At 49.2% G+C, this 14115-nt stretch overlaps 1 protein-coding gene across 2 annotated transcripts in view; it reads right to left on the bottom strand.

Moving 5' to 3' along the window:
* RB1CC1 (RB1 inducible coiled-coil 1) overlaps positions 1 to 14115 on the bottom strand; it is a 261745-nt gene that overhangs the window by 139018 nt on the left and 108612 nt on the right. For both annotated transcript variants that reach the window (XM_075353273.1, XM_075353274.1), the window contains exons 8-9: positions 11454 to 11638; positions 6441 to 6627 (exon numbers count right to left, since the gene is read on the bottom strand). In XM_075353273.1, the coding sequence (XP_075209388.1) occupies positions 6441 to 6627; positions 11454 to 11638 (372 nt within the window). The remainder of the gene's footprint in view (positions 1 to 6440; positions 6628 to 11453; positions 11639 to 14115) is intronic.

Genomic DNA, 14115 nt, shown 5'->3' with positions numbered 1-14115 from the left:
CAGAGGCTCGAAGGGCGGCTTCTGGAGAGCAACTAGTACCCTGTTCAGATCCCAAGGATCTAACGGCCGCTTGTACGGGGGCACAATATGACAGACCCCCTGCAGGAACGTGCGCACCTTAGGAAGACGTGCTAGACGCTTCTGAAAAAACACGGATAGTGCCGAAACTTGCCCTTTAAGGGAGCTGAGCGACAAGCCCTTTTCTAACCCAGATTGCAGGAAGGAAAGAAACTTGGGCAATGCAAATGGCCAGGGAGACACTCCCTGAGCAGAGCACCAGGACAAGAAAATCTTCCACGTTCTGTGGTAGATCTTAGCCGAATTCGACTTTCTAGCTTGTCTCATTGTGGCAACGACTCCCTGAGATAATCCAGCAGATGCTAGGATCCAGGACTCAATGGCCACACAGTCAGGTTCAGGGCCGCAGAATTCTGATGGAAAAACGGCCCTTGGGACAGTAAGTCTGGTCGGTCTGGCAGTGACCACGGTCGACCGATCGTGAGATGCCACAGATCCGGATACCACGACCTCCTCGGCCAGTCTGGAGCGACGAGTATGACGCGGCTGCACTCGGATCTGATCTTGCGTAGCACTCTGGGCAAGAGCGCCAGAGGCGGAAACACGTATGGGAGCTGAAACTGCGACCAATCTTGAACCAAGGCGTCTGCCGCCAGAGCTCTTTGATCGCGCGACCTCGCCATGAATGCCGGGACCTTGTTGTTGTGCCGGGATGCCATTAGGTCGACGTCCGGCACTCCCCAGCGGCGACAGATTTCCTGAAACACGTCCGGGTGAAGGGACCATTCCCCTGCGTCCATGCCCTGGCGACTGAGGAAGTCTGCTTCCCAGTTTTCTACGCCTGGGATGTGAACCGCGGATATGGTGGATGCTCTGTCCTCCACCCACATTAGAATGCGCCGGACTTCTTGGAAGGCTTGCCGGCTGCGCGTCCCTCCTTGGTGGTTGATGTATGCCACCGCTGTGGAGTTGTCCGATTGGATTCGGATCTGCTTTCCTTCCAGCCACTGTTGGAAGGCCAGTAGAGCAAGATACACTGCTCTGATCTCCAGAACATTGATCTGAAGGGTGGACTCCTGCGGAGTCCACGTCCCCTGAGCCCTGTGGTGGAGAAATACTGCTCCCCACCCTGACAGACTCGCATCTGTCGTGACTACTGCCCAGGATGGGGGCAGGAAGGATCTTCCCTGAGACAATGAGGTGGGAAGGAGCCACCATTGTAGGGAGTCCTTGGCCGTCTGGGAAAGCGAGACTTTCCTGTCCAGGGACGTTGACTTCCCGTCCCATTGGCGGAGAATGTCCCATTGAAGTGGGCGCAGATGAAACTGCGCAAAGGGAACTGCTTCCATGGCTGCCACCATCTTCCCTAGGAAATGCATGAGGCGCCGCAAGGGATGCAACTGGCCCTGCAGAAGAGATTGCACCCCTGTCTGTAGTGACCGCTGCTTGTCCAGCGGAAGCTTCACTATCGCTGCTAGAGTATGAAACTCCATGCCAAGATACGTTAGTGATTGAGTCGGTGATAGGATCGACTTTGGAAAGTTGATGATCCATCCGAAAGACTGTAGGGTCTCCAGCGTAGCATTCAGGCTGTGCTGACATGCCTCTTGAGAGGGAGCTTTGACCAGTAAATCGTCTAGGTAAGGGATCACCGAGTGTCCCTGAGAGTGCAAGACTGCTACCACCGCCGCCATGACCTTGGTGAAGACCCGTGGGGCTGTCGCCAGACCAAATGGCAGAGCTACGAACTGAAAATGGTCGTCTCCTATCACAAAACGTAGAAAACGTTGATGTTCTGTAGCAATTGGCACGTGGAGATAAGCATCTTTGATGTCTATTGAGGCAAGGAAGTCTCCTCTGGACATTGAGGCAATGACAGAACGCAGGGTTTCCATCCGGAACTTCCTGGCGTGCACATGTTTGTTGAGCCGTTTTAGGTCCAGAACAGGACGGAACGAGCCGTCCTTTTTTGGAACCACAAAGAGATTGGAGTAAAACCCTTGCCCTTGTTCCTGAGGCGGGACTGGGATCACCACTCCTTCCGCTCTTAGGGAGTCCACCGCCTGCAGCAGAGCATCTGCTCGGTCTGGATGTGGGGAGGTTCTGAAGAACCGAGCTGGAGGACGAGAATTGAACTCGATTCTGTACCCGCGAGACAAAATGTCCGTCACCCACCGGTCTTTGACCTGTGACATCCAAATGCCGGAAAAGCGGGAGAGCCTGCCCCCGACCGGCGATGCGGAGGGAGGGGGCTGGAAGTCATGAGGTAGCCGCTTTGGAAGCGGTACCTCCATTTGCTTTCTTGGGGCGCGTGTGAGCCCGCCACGAATCTGAGTTTCTTTGCGTCCTCTGAGTCCCTTTGGACGAGGTAAATGGTGTCTTGCCCGAACCTCGAAAGGACTGAAACCTCTGCTGCCACTTTTTCTGCTGAGGTTTGGTTGTTCTGGGTTGTGGTAAAGAGGAGTCTTTACCCTTGGACTGCTTAATGATATCAGCCAATGGCTCGCCAAACAGTCTCTCTCTAGATAAAGGCAAACTGGTTAAACATTTTTTGGAACCAGCATCTGCTTTCCAGTCCTTTAACCACAAGGCTCTGCGCAAAACTACCGAATTGGCGGACGCCATTGAGGTGCGACTGGTAGATTCTAGGACCGCATTGATAGCGTAAGACGCAAACGCCGACATCTGCGTGGTAAGGTGCGCCACTTGCGGCACTGCTGGATGTATGATAGCATCCACTTTTGCTAAGCCAGCTGAAATAGCCTGGAGTGCCCATACGGCTGCGAATGCCGGAGCAAACGACGCGCCGATAGCTTCATAGACAGATTTTAACCAAAGGTCCATCTGTCTGTCATTGGCATCTTTAAGTGAAGCGCCATCCTCCACTGCAACTATAGACCTAGCTGCGAGTTTGGAAATCGGGGGGTCTACCTTTGGACACTGTGTCCAGCGCTTGACCACCTCAGGGGGGAAAGGGAAACGCGTATCTTTAGATCGTTTAGAGAAACGCCTTTCTGGGTGAGCGTCGTGCTTCTGGATTGATTCTCTGAAGTCAGAGTGATCCAAGAAAGCACTCAATTTACGCTTGGGATAAAGGAAACGAAACTTCTCCTGCTCCGCAGCCGCCTCTTCTGCTGAAGGGGCTGGGGGAGAAATATCCAACAGCCTATTGATGGCTGAGATAAGGTCGTTTACCATGGCATCCCCATCAGGGGTATCCAGGTTGAGAGGGATTCCAGGAATGGATTCCTGATCACTCTCATCAGACACATCACAGGGAGACTGATTGCGCTGAGACCCTGAGCAGTGTGATGACGTCGAGGGTCTTTCCCAGCGAGCTCGCTTAGGGTGGCTGGGGCTATCATCTGAGTCATAATCCTCGGCCTGTGAAGCCGGGGACCCCCCTGTGGGCTGGATTAAATCCAAGTGAGGGGGACCTGAGGACAGAGGCCTCGCCGTGTCCAAAGACTGAACCCCATGCATAGATTGCAAGGTTTCAAGGATTTTTGCCATAGACACAGACATATTATCCGCAAAAACTGCAAAGTCTGTCCCTGTCACCGGGGCAGAACTTACAAGCGTCTCAGCCTGGGTCACTACCCCTCCTGACTCCGGCTGGCGAAGCAGCACCGGGTCGGAGCATTGCACACAATGGGAGCCTGCTGGTAGATTAGCCCCACATGCAGCACACGCAGCACACACAGCCCTGGCCTTGGCAGCCTTGCGTTTTGAGGATGGCATGTTGCTGCTTCCACAGAGTGATCTGGGAGATGCAGCCAGAAGCGACCTCACAGTGCAAGAAATACAATATTTATATATCTGTACAGTACACCGATACACCGTGAGGCACTAGAGGGACCAGCACAGACAAATCGCTTACCGCCCGCTTAAAAAGCGGGTGTGTGGTCGCCAGATAGCCCCTAGTCCAGGTCTCCCAGAGCCTTGCGTCCTTCCTCCAGCCAGACTGCATGTAATGGCTGCCGGCGTCTGAGAGGAAGGGGGGCGGGCCCTGGGCGTTCCTGGCCAAGAGCGGGAAGCCTGCTTCCCTCTGTGCCTAGTGTGAGGGCTGGAGCATGTAAATCAGGCTCCAGCCCTCGTCGCTGCCAGCGAACAGCGTCTCTCCCCTACCCTGAATGACAGGGTGGGGGCGGGAACGAAACGGAGCTGCCGGCGTCCTAGGCCCAAAAAGCCGGGGACTCAATTTATAACCGCCGCCGCCGTAAAAGCGCGGACGGCGGATCCCCGGCGCACCACAAGTCACAGCAGCGCCGCCCGGTCCAGAGGGGGTCGGCGCTGCGTTCCCATACACAAACAATCCCCCAGTAATCTGTAGGGACACTGGCTCCAACGTTGCGGTCCCCGGCGCACTACAACACCCAGCCAGCCCGGAGTGTGTCTGTGCCTGCCGGGGACACAGAGTACCTGTATGATGCAGGGCCTGTCCCTGATCGTACGCCTGCTCCGTCTCCAACAGGTTCTAATGGGTCTGTGGATGGAGCCCGGCGTCAGAGCTGAGAGGCCGGTAGGATCCCACTTCCACAGAGCCCTACAAGGGGATGTGGAAGGAAAACAGCATGTCAGGCTCCAGCCCTGTACCAGCAATAGGTACCTCAACCTTACAACACCATCCAGGGGTGAGAAGGGAGCATGCTGGGGACACTATATGTGTCCTCTTTTCTTCCATCCGAAATAGTCAGCAGCTACTGCTGACTAAAATCTGTGGAGCTATGCATGGAATGTCTGACCTCCTTCGCACACAAAGCTAAAACTGGAGAACCCGTGATACCACGGGGGGGTATAGCCAGAGGGGGAGGGGCCTTGCACTTTTGATGTAGTGCTTTGTGTGGCCTCCAGAGGGCAGTAGCTATACCCCAATCGTCTGGGTCTCCCAATAGAGCGCTGAAGAAATATATTTATACACACACAACACACAACACACACACTGGGTGAAATAGAGGTTGAACACCATACATTTTCTGAGTTAATATATTCCTATAGTTGCTACTGACATGAATCTCTCACCAGATGTTGGTAACAACCCCTCCAATGAACACAGGCAAAGGGATCAAACCTTAGCAGTCCATAAATTTAGTAATGTGTAATAATGAGACATGACAGAAGGAAAAGTATTGAACACGTTTACCGAAATTTTTTGTTAATACTTTATACAAAAGCCTTTGATAGTGATGATTAGAGAGCCAACGAACCTAAGGTCTGGTGTTCAGACCAAACGCAGACTTTATGTGGGCAGAGACCCGAACTGTACAATCGGTGACTTCCATTGGGGTGCAGGTCTAAATTAAACTTTTTCTAAAGTCTGGCTGAAACTGCCGAACCGAACTGTCTCGGGTCTGCTCATCTCTAGTGATGAAAGCTTCAAGATGCCTCCTGTATGAAGAAACTAGTTGCATGCATTACTCAGGTGTGATTTTGGCCCATTCTTCCAAACAAATACTCTTCAAATCCTGAAGGCTCTGTGGGCTCCTTTCTTAAACTCTGAGCTGTAGTTCTTTCTATAAGTTTTTTATTGGATTCAGGTCCGGTTATTGGCTGGGCCATTCTAGTAGCTTTATGTTCTGTCTATGAAACCAACTGAGAGTTTCCTTGGCTGTGTGTTTGGGATCATTGTCTAGCTGAAATATCCATCTTCGTTTCTTCTTCATCATTCTGGTAGATGGCAGCACATTATTATCAAGAATGTCTCATTATTACGTATCACTAAATGTATTGAAATCTATGGTTTAATTTAATTTCCTATTCAAATCAATAGAAGCTGGATCTGCAGTACCTAGCTGCAGTCAGAAGACAGAGCAACTTCAGAACTGAGGACTTCAGACCGAGGTTGCCAGGTATTGGGCCCCGGTCGATCAGACACTAATGACCTATCCTAAGGATAGGACTAGATGAGCAAGTGTACTTTCCATGGCTCATATGTGATCGAGCATCAGGATTTTCGGCCTCAACTCGAGTACCAAATATAATGGAAGTCAAGGGGAAACTCGAACATTTTCAAACTCAGATGCTCAGGCATCGATCGAGTAATGAGCAGTGGCGAGCATTCTCGACCATCACTAGACAGGACATCAATGTTAAAGTAGTGTACAACCTCTAATACATTGAACACAGATTGGTCTTTGTCACTGCAGTGTCACATAGGATTCACTACCAAGGTGAGGTGATGATCTGCTTCTCTTCACCCTTCAGAAAGCCTCCACTAAATGGGAAGCAGCACTGAGCTGTGGTGAAGACAAGACACCTGAGAGGACTGGACTCTGCCACAGCTGCCCTCCATTTTGGCTCTGGAGTAGAGGACCCCACCATTTTTTTACCAATATGCTTTTACATGACAAATGGACTTAGGTTGATGCCCCTTTTAAAAACCTAAAATACCATTTGAGACCGTGTATTCACTCTGCACTTACCTCTCTGTAGTGTTTTGTGAACATCTTTCTTCTTACAACTTCAACCACCGCTAAGCAATACATTTGAGGAACAGTACTAAGCGCCTCCACTATTTTGATCCTTTCAAGTAATTCTGTTAAAAGTCTGAATAAAGCCTGAAGTTTTTCCCCATCTTGGTCAGCATGCAGCATTACAAAGCAGCACCACCTACAGAAAAACACAAACACCACGTCACAATGACAAAATTGTCACACTATTGATGCTCAGGTATAATTATGTTTGTTAAGCTCTGAAAAAGTGCGAAGACAATAAGAGGGCAAAGCATTGTATTTTATCTATTTGTAAACAGGATAAAACTAAATGTAAATGCTGCTAGTGCCATTATCTTAAAGGGAATCTGTCACCACTTTTTCAGCCTATAAGCTGCAGCAATCACCAGTGCGCTCTTATATACGGCATTCTAACATATTGTATATAAGAGGCCAGGCCACTGGGCATAAAGCTGGGTTTACACACTGAGACTTTCTAGCGATCCAACCTGCGATCTCAACCTAGCCGGGATCGCTACAAAGTCTCTGGTGAGCTGTCAAACAGGCAAACCTGGCCAACGACCTAACAGCGATCCGGACCTGCAGAGCGACTAGCTGGTCGTTGGGGACGTGTCAAAAAAGCAGGTGAACTTCACCCGACTTCATTTAATGCCGCGCGGCTCTGTGTGCCGTGTAAATAAATAAATAATTAAAAAATCCGGCGTGCGGTCCCCCCCTATTTTAATACCAGCCAGATAAAGCCATACGGCTGCAGGCTGATATTCTCAGGATGGGGAGCCCCACGTTATGGGGAGCCCCCCAGCCTAACAATATCAGCCAGCAGACGCCCAGAATTGCCGCATACATTAGATGCGACAGATCTGGGACTGTACCCATATCTTCCCGATTTTCCCTGGTGCGTTGGCAAATCGGGGTAATAAGGAGTTATTGGCAGCCCATAGCTGCCAATAAGTCCAAGATTAATCATGTCAGGCGTCACCCCGAGATACCTTCCATGATTAATCTGTAAATTACAGTTAAAAAACACACACCCGAAAAATCCTTTATTAGAAATAAAAAACACTAACAAATTCCCTCATTACCAATTACCCACAACAAAGTCCTCCTTGTCCGGCGTAATCCACGGTCCTCCAGCGTCGCATCCAGCTCTGCTGCATGCAGGTGACAGGAGCAGCAGAAGACACAGCTGCTCCTGTTACCTGCACGCAGCTAATGAAGAGAGCCGTGTGATCGGCTGAGCTGTCACTGAGGTTACCTGGACCCAGCGGTGGATCCAGCGGTGGCCGCGGGTAACCTCAGTGACAGCTCAGCTGATCGCGCTACTCACCTCATTTGCTGCGTGGAGCTGATCGGAGCGGCGGTGAGTAGCGCGATCAGCTGAGCTGTCACTGAGGTTACCCGCGGCCACCGCTGGATCCAGGTAACCTCAGTGACAGCTCAGCCGATCACACGGCTCTCCATTAGCTGCGTGGAGGTGACAGGAGCGGCAGTGTCTTCTGCAGCAGAGCTGGATGCGACGCTGGAGGACCGTGGATTACGCCGGACAAGGAGGGCTTTGTTGTGGGTAATAAATTGGTAATGAGGGAATTTGTTAGTGTTTTTTATTTCTAATAAAGGATTTTTCGGGTGTGTGTTTAACTGTAATTTACAGATTAATCATGGAAGGTATCTCGGGGAGACGCCTGACATGATTAATCTAGGACTTATTGGCAGCTATGGGCTGCCAATAACTCCTTATTACCCCGATTTGCCAACGCACCAGGGCAAATCGGGAAGAGCCGGGTACAGTCCCAGAACTGTCGCATCTAATGTATGCGGCAATTCTGGGCGGCTGCTGACTGATATTGTTAGGCTGGGGGGCTCCCCATAACGTGGGGCTCCCCATCCTGAGAATACCAGCCTTCAGCTGTATGGCTTTATCTGGCTGGTATTAAAATTGGGGGGACCGCACGCCGGTTTTTTAAATTATTTATTTATTTATTTCACTGCACAGTATAGACCCGCCCACCGGCTGCTGTGATTGGGTGCAGTGAGACACCTGTCACTCAGCGTGGGGGCGTGTCTCACTGCAACCAATCATAGGCGCCTGTGGGCAGGGAAAGCAGGGAATACGAGATTGTTTAATGAGCGGCCGGCTTTTTCAAAATAGTAAAAGCCGCCGCAGCAGTGAGAAAGCCGTGCAGCGCCGCGCCGGGGATTGGGGAACGGTGAGTATATGAGAGAGGAGGGGAAAATGACCGACAGACTGTGAGAGAGGGACAGAGATAGTGACGGACCGGAGAGAGAGAATAGAGACCGAGAGGGAGAGACCGACTGACAGAGAATAGTGATTGACAGACATTGGGAGACATCGCTCGTTTCCAGTGTTTTAGGAAACATGTGAGAAATGTATTTAGAAAATCGGATGTCACTAGGATGGTGTGAGTGCCGTCCCGTGACATCCGATTTTTTACACGCTCCCATAGACTTGCATTGGAGAGACTCACAGTAGAAACTCGCAAAAAAGCAGCATGCTGCGATTTTTTTCTCAGTCCGATTCGGCTGTCTTCAGTTGCTGTGTGAAGCTGACAGGAGCGGCAGTGTATTCTACAGCTCCTGTCACCTGCATGCAGCAGAGCTGGACGCGACGCTGGAGGACTGTGGAGTACGCCGGACATGGAGGCTTTGTCGGGGTTAATAAATTGGTGATGAGGGACTTTGTTATTGTTTTTTATTTCTAATAAAGGATTTTTCGGGTGTGTGTGTTTTTTAACTGTAATTTACAGATTAATCATGGAAGGTATCTCGGGGAGATGCCTGACATGATTAATCTAGGATTTAGTGGCAGCTATGGGCTGCCATTAACTCCTTATTACCCCGATTTGCCAACGCACTAGGGTAAATCGGGAAGAGCCGGGTACAGTCCCAGAACTGTCGCATCTAATGTATGCGGCAATTCTGGGCGGCTGCTGACTGATATTGTTAGGCTGGGGGGCTCCCCATAACGTGGGGCTCCCCATCCTGAGAATACCAGCCTTTAGCCGTATGGCTTTATCTGGCTGGTATTAAAATTGGGGGGGACCTCACGCCGGATTTTTTAATTATTTATTTATTTTACTGCACAGTATAGACACGCCCACCGGCTGCTGTGATTGGGTGCAGTGACACAGCTGTCACTCAGCGTGTGGGCGTGTCTCACTGCAACCAATCATATTTGCCGGTGGGCGGGGAAAAGCAGGGAATACGAGATTGTTTAATGAGCGGCCGGCTTTTTCAAAAAAGGAAAAGCCGCTGGAGCAGAGTGAACGCCGTGCAGCGCCGGTGATCGGGGATCGGTGAGTATGAGAGAGGGGGGGACACTTCAGTCACTCGGGGGATTAGCGGTCACCGGTGAATCCTTCACCGGTGACCGCTAATCAGGACGCTACACAGACAGAGCCGCGGAGTCGCTGTAAAGTCCCCTTTACACACTGAAACTTGCTAGCGATGCATGCTGCACAGCGGGAAACAAAGGACCTAGGAATGGTCCTGAACGATTTGTAGCGATCACAACTTCACAGCAGGGGCCAGGTCGCTGATAGGTTTCACACACTGCAATGTCGCTGGGGAGGTCGCTGTAACGTCACAAAACCGGTGACGTTACAGCGATGTCGTTTGCGATGTTGCAGTGTGTAAACCCAGATTACATAGAAAACACTTTATAATACTCACCTAGGAGGTTGCTCCGGTGCACAACAGTCGGAAGGGTGGCGCCGTTCTCAGAGACCGGCGCCTCACCTTTCGTCCATCTTGGTCTTGCTTATTCTGAAGCTGCGGTGCATGACGCATCTACATCATACACACGCGTCAGCATTGAGGTCCTGCGCATGTACACTACAATACTTTGATCTGCCTTGAGTAGGGCAGATCAAAGTGCGCCTGCGCAGGACCTCAATGCTGGCGCGTGTATATGATGTAGACGCGTTATGCACCGCAGCTTCAGAATAAGGAAGACCAAGATGGCCGAAAGGTGAGGCGCCGGTCCCGGAGAACGGAAAATGTAGTGTGAAAGTACCCTAATACTACAGTTCTGTTTTCCTTCTGAATATTCACTTAGATCCTAGCCCTGTTTCACAGACGGGCACCCCGCAGCCAGAACACTCTGGACATTTGAGCTGTACTCCTGATGCATGCTTGATTCCATAAGGCTACTTTCACACATCCGGTTTGAGCACTGCGGCTCAATCCGGCTGTGAAAACTATGCAACGGATGCGGCGAAAACACCGCATCCTTTGCATAAGTTTTTACATGCGGCCCATCCGGTTTTTTCCGGTTGTGGCATGCTACTGAGCATGCGCAGTGGAAAAAACCGCATGCGGCGAGCAGATGCGTTTTTTTTTCCGCATCGCGCCGCATCCGGCCTCCATAGGTATGCATTGAAAAATGCGCCTCAGCGGCCGGATGCGGCGCGATGCGGTGTTTTTTGCCGGAGCAAAAAACGTTGCAGGGAACGTTCGATCCGGCCGCGGCATCGGCTAAATCTGCCGCATGCGGCAAAAAACGGACCGAACGCAAGCCCCTGCGGCTCAATACGGCACTAATGTAAGTCTATGCAAAAAAAAACGCAACCGGCGTTACAAAAGCCGGTTGCGGTTTTTCTGCAGAACGCCGTATTGTGCCGCACAGCAAAAATCCGGATGTGTGAAAGTAGCCTTAGGCAACATTCAGTGGTGCAGGACCATTTTATCCTTTTGCTTGCTACAGTTCTGCTATCCAGAGCTGTCACTCAAGCAGTGCCCGCCCCCCAGAAACCAGGAAGTAAGGAGACTGTATAGCCTAGGCTGCTCTAGACACAACTAGAGAATACCCTTTAAATACCATTGAGCAGACATTTAAACAATGTTACACACTACATTTCTTTAGACTTTCTTAGAAGCGCTGCGCACACATTTGAACAACTCTGGGAAAAAAAAAAAAAAAAGATTAATGTAAGACAATAAATCAATATTTTTGATGAGACTCACTTTAATCGAACTTGTAAGTTATTGGCAAGCTCCTGTTTGGCAGTGGTACATTTCTGTTTGATATCCAACAGTTTTCTGTGGTTTGTTAACATGATCATTAGTTGATTTGCATGGCTCAAACACAAATCGGGTAACACAGAGGGGTCCTTCAAGTTTTCAGCCCGCTTCTGATTGGCTAAAAATCCCTGAAAAGAACAGAATGCTCTTTAGACCAATGTCTAATACAAATGCCACTTTATTTTTAGAACATAAAAGACCTTTCTGCTAATTAGTTAATAAATATATACCCCTTGAAAGCAGAATTCTGGAGCATTTTTTATTAAACCTTTGAATTGGGCCATTTCTGTTATTGTGTCTGGAAACATATAAATGAGCTGACAACACCTTGTATAATTGGAGCTGACAGTGAGAGACTCTGTAGTGGCACACGCTACTGTATTAACAAATGGAATAACTACATTTAGGCAGGGATTTCCAGGAACGGTATTCGAAACATGGCAGGAAGAGTTCTGAGAATAAAGTTGCCACATAGCTGTTATTTCGTGGGGTTATATATATAAGTCTTTGCTAAAACAGTAATATCAGGAGAGCTAACAGACCCCTCTACTGTATAGGCTGGTCTCACATGGGATATTTCCAATCTGCCCTTTATCAGTTATTTACACATGGTGATCAGGTGATCGTGTGAACCAATAGGGCTTATCACATGGCCGCTTATTTTAGGTTATAGGCTCCATTTTATTTTCTACTTTCATTTGTCTAACGGATAGAATATCTGCTTAAAATATGGATTTATCAGTGCTCCATCCATATCTGCGTTCATTGCCATGATTTTATAATGAACAAAATTAATTTGTCTTTGCACAACAGGACATTGTAGCAATGAACAAAAATACAGATGTTCTCCATCCCGTGTTCAGTGCTGCTTCTCCGTTACCCTCATGTAATCATCCCAACTACAGGCAGTCACCACATAGACCAGTTCTAAAATGGAATCCGTCAGCAGGTTTTTGCAATGTAATCTCAGGACAGCATGAGCTAGGGGTTAAAATAAAGAATTAATGGATGTGTCACATGTCACCCCGATGCTGGGAGTATTTAATCATTAGCACATTCTCATTGCTGTGACTAGCTGGTTCCTGCCTTGTTGACTGACTCCGCCCCCTCGTGATTAGCACCTGTCTATAGACATTGTATATAAAGAGTCTGGTGTAGACAGGGACAGCTCTCTCAGCTCTGCTGTATTGCTAAATCTAAAATCTGATTGTGTCAGACTGGCTGCAGCCAGTAATCTAAATGATACATCGTTGGATTTAGGGTCTCAGAGATGTGCGAACCCGAGGTTCGGTGTTCAGTTTTTGGCTGCACACCAACTTTTTTTAAAAATAAAAAACAGTTTGGACTCGAAGTTTAGGCGTTTATGTATGAACTTCACTAGCGCGTGCATTGCTCAGGTACGCTCGGTGCTCAACCCAGTGCAAGCCGCTTGCAGTGTTTGAACAGCTCAAACTGGGGGTAACAACAGCATTATCAGACCTAGTGGCAACCCCCCTTCCAACAAAAAAATTTTGGAAAAACTCTGCCAACCGACTCCTGGAAGTGATCTGCTTATGGCTGGCTGCATGTGGGTGGAGACCTGCACTGCCAGTCACTTCCACTGTGGCACGGGCCAAGTCCAAATCCATGGAGGTGTAGTTCAGCTGGACGTGATTTGAAAACGTTATTGAAAACCCAATTGATACAAAAGGTACATTCAATTAATGGAAAATGTTGCATTAAACAAATAACATTTGTGTCCGAATACCTAAAGGGGAATTCAGGGTATAACAAGTTATCAATAAGCCAGAAGATAGGTAATAATTGCTATATACCGTATTTTTCGGACTATAAGATGCACCGGACTATAAGACGCACCCTGGTTTTAGAGGAGGAAAATAAAATTTTAAGCAAAAAATGTGGTCATGACACACTGTTATGGGGCGAGGATTTGCTGCTGACACTGTTATGGGGGTAATGTCCCCAAATTCTCCTGCCTTGTATATACAGTATATGTCCCTCATCCTGCTATATAACGTCATCCTGCCATATGGCCACATCTTGCTATATACTGGCATATGGCCGCATCCTACTACATATAACCCATCCTGCCAGATACCCCCATCCTGCTCATAATATACCCCCATCCTGCTCATAATATACCCCCATCCTGCTCATAATATACCCCCATCCTGCTCATAATATGACCCCATCCTGCTCATAATATGACCCCATCCTGCTCATAATATGACCCCATCCTGCTCATAATATGACCCCATCCTGCTCATAATATGACCCCATCCTGCTCATAATATGACCCCATCCTGCTCATATGACCCCATCCTGCTCATAATATGACCCCATCCTGCTCATAATATGACCCCATCCTGCTCATAATATGACCCCATCCTGCTCATATGACCCCATCCTGCTCATATGACCCCATCCTGCTCATAATATAACCCCATCCTGGTGTATGGCCGCATCCTGTGGCACATAAAATAAACGATCATACTCACCTCACCTTACCTCGCTCCCTGCAGCATCGCTCGTCCTCCCGTCTGTGTCAGCGCCGGAGTGGAGCCGTCCCAGTTACCCTGCTGCATCGCGATCATCTCCTGTGTTT

The sequence above is a fragment of the Anomaloglossus baeobatrachus genome, chromosome 6 (assembly GCF_048569485.1).
Source record: "Anomaloglossus baeobatrachus isolate aAnoBae1 chromosome 6, aAnoBae1.hap1, whole genome shotgun sequence".
Classification (NCBI taxonomy): domain Eukaryota; kingdom Metazoa; phylum Chordata; class Amphibia; order Anura; family Aromobatidae; genus Anomaloglossus; species Anomaloglossus baeobatrachus.
Note: the sequence above shows the minus strand (reverse complement) of the source record. Positions and strands in the feature narration are given on the sequence as shown.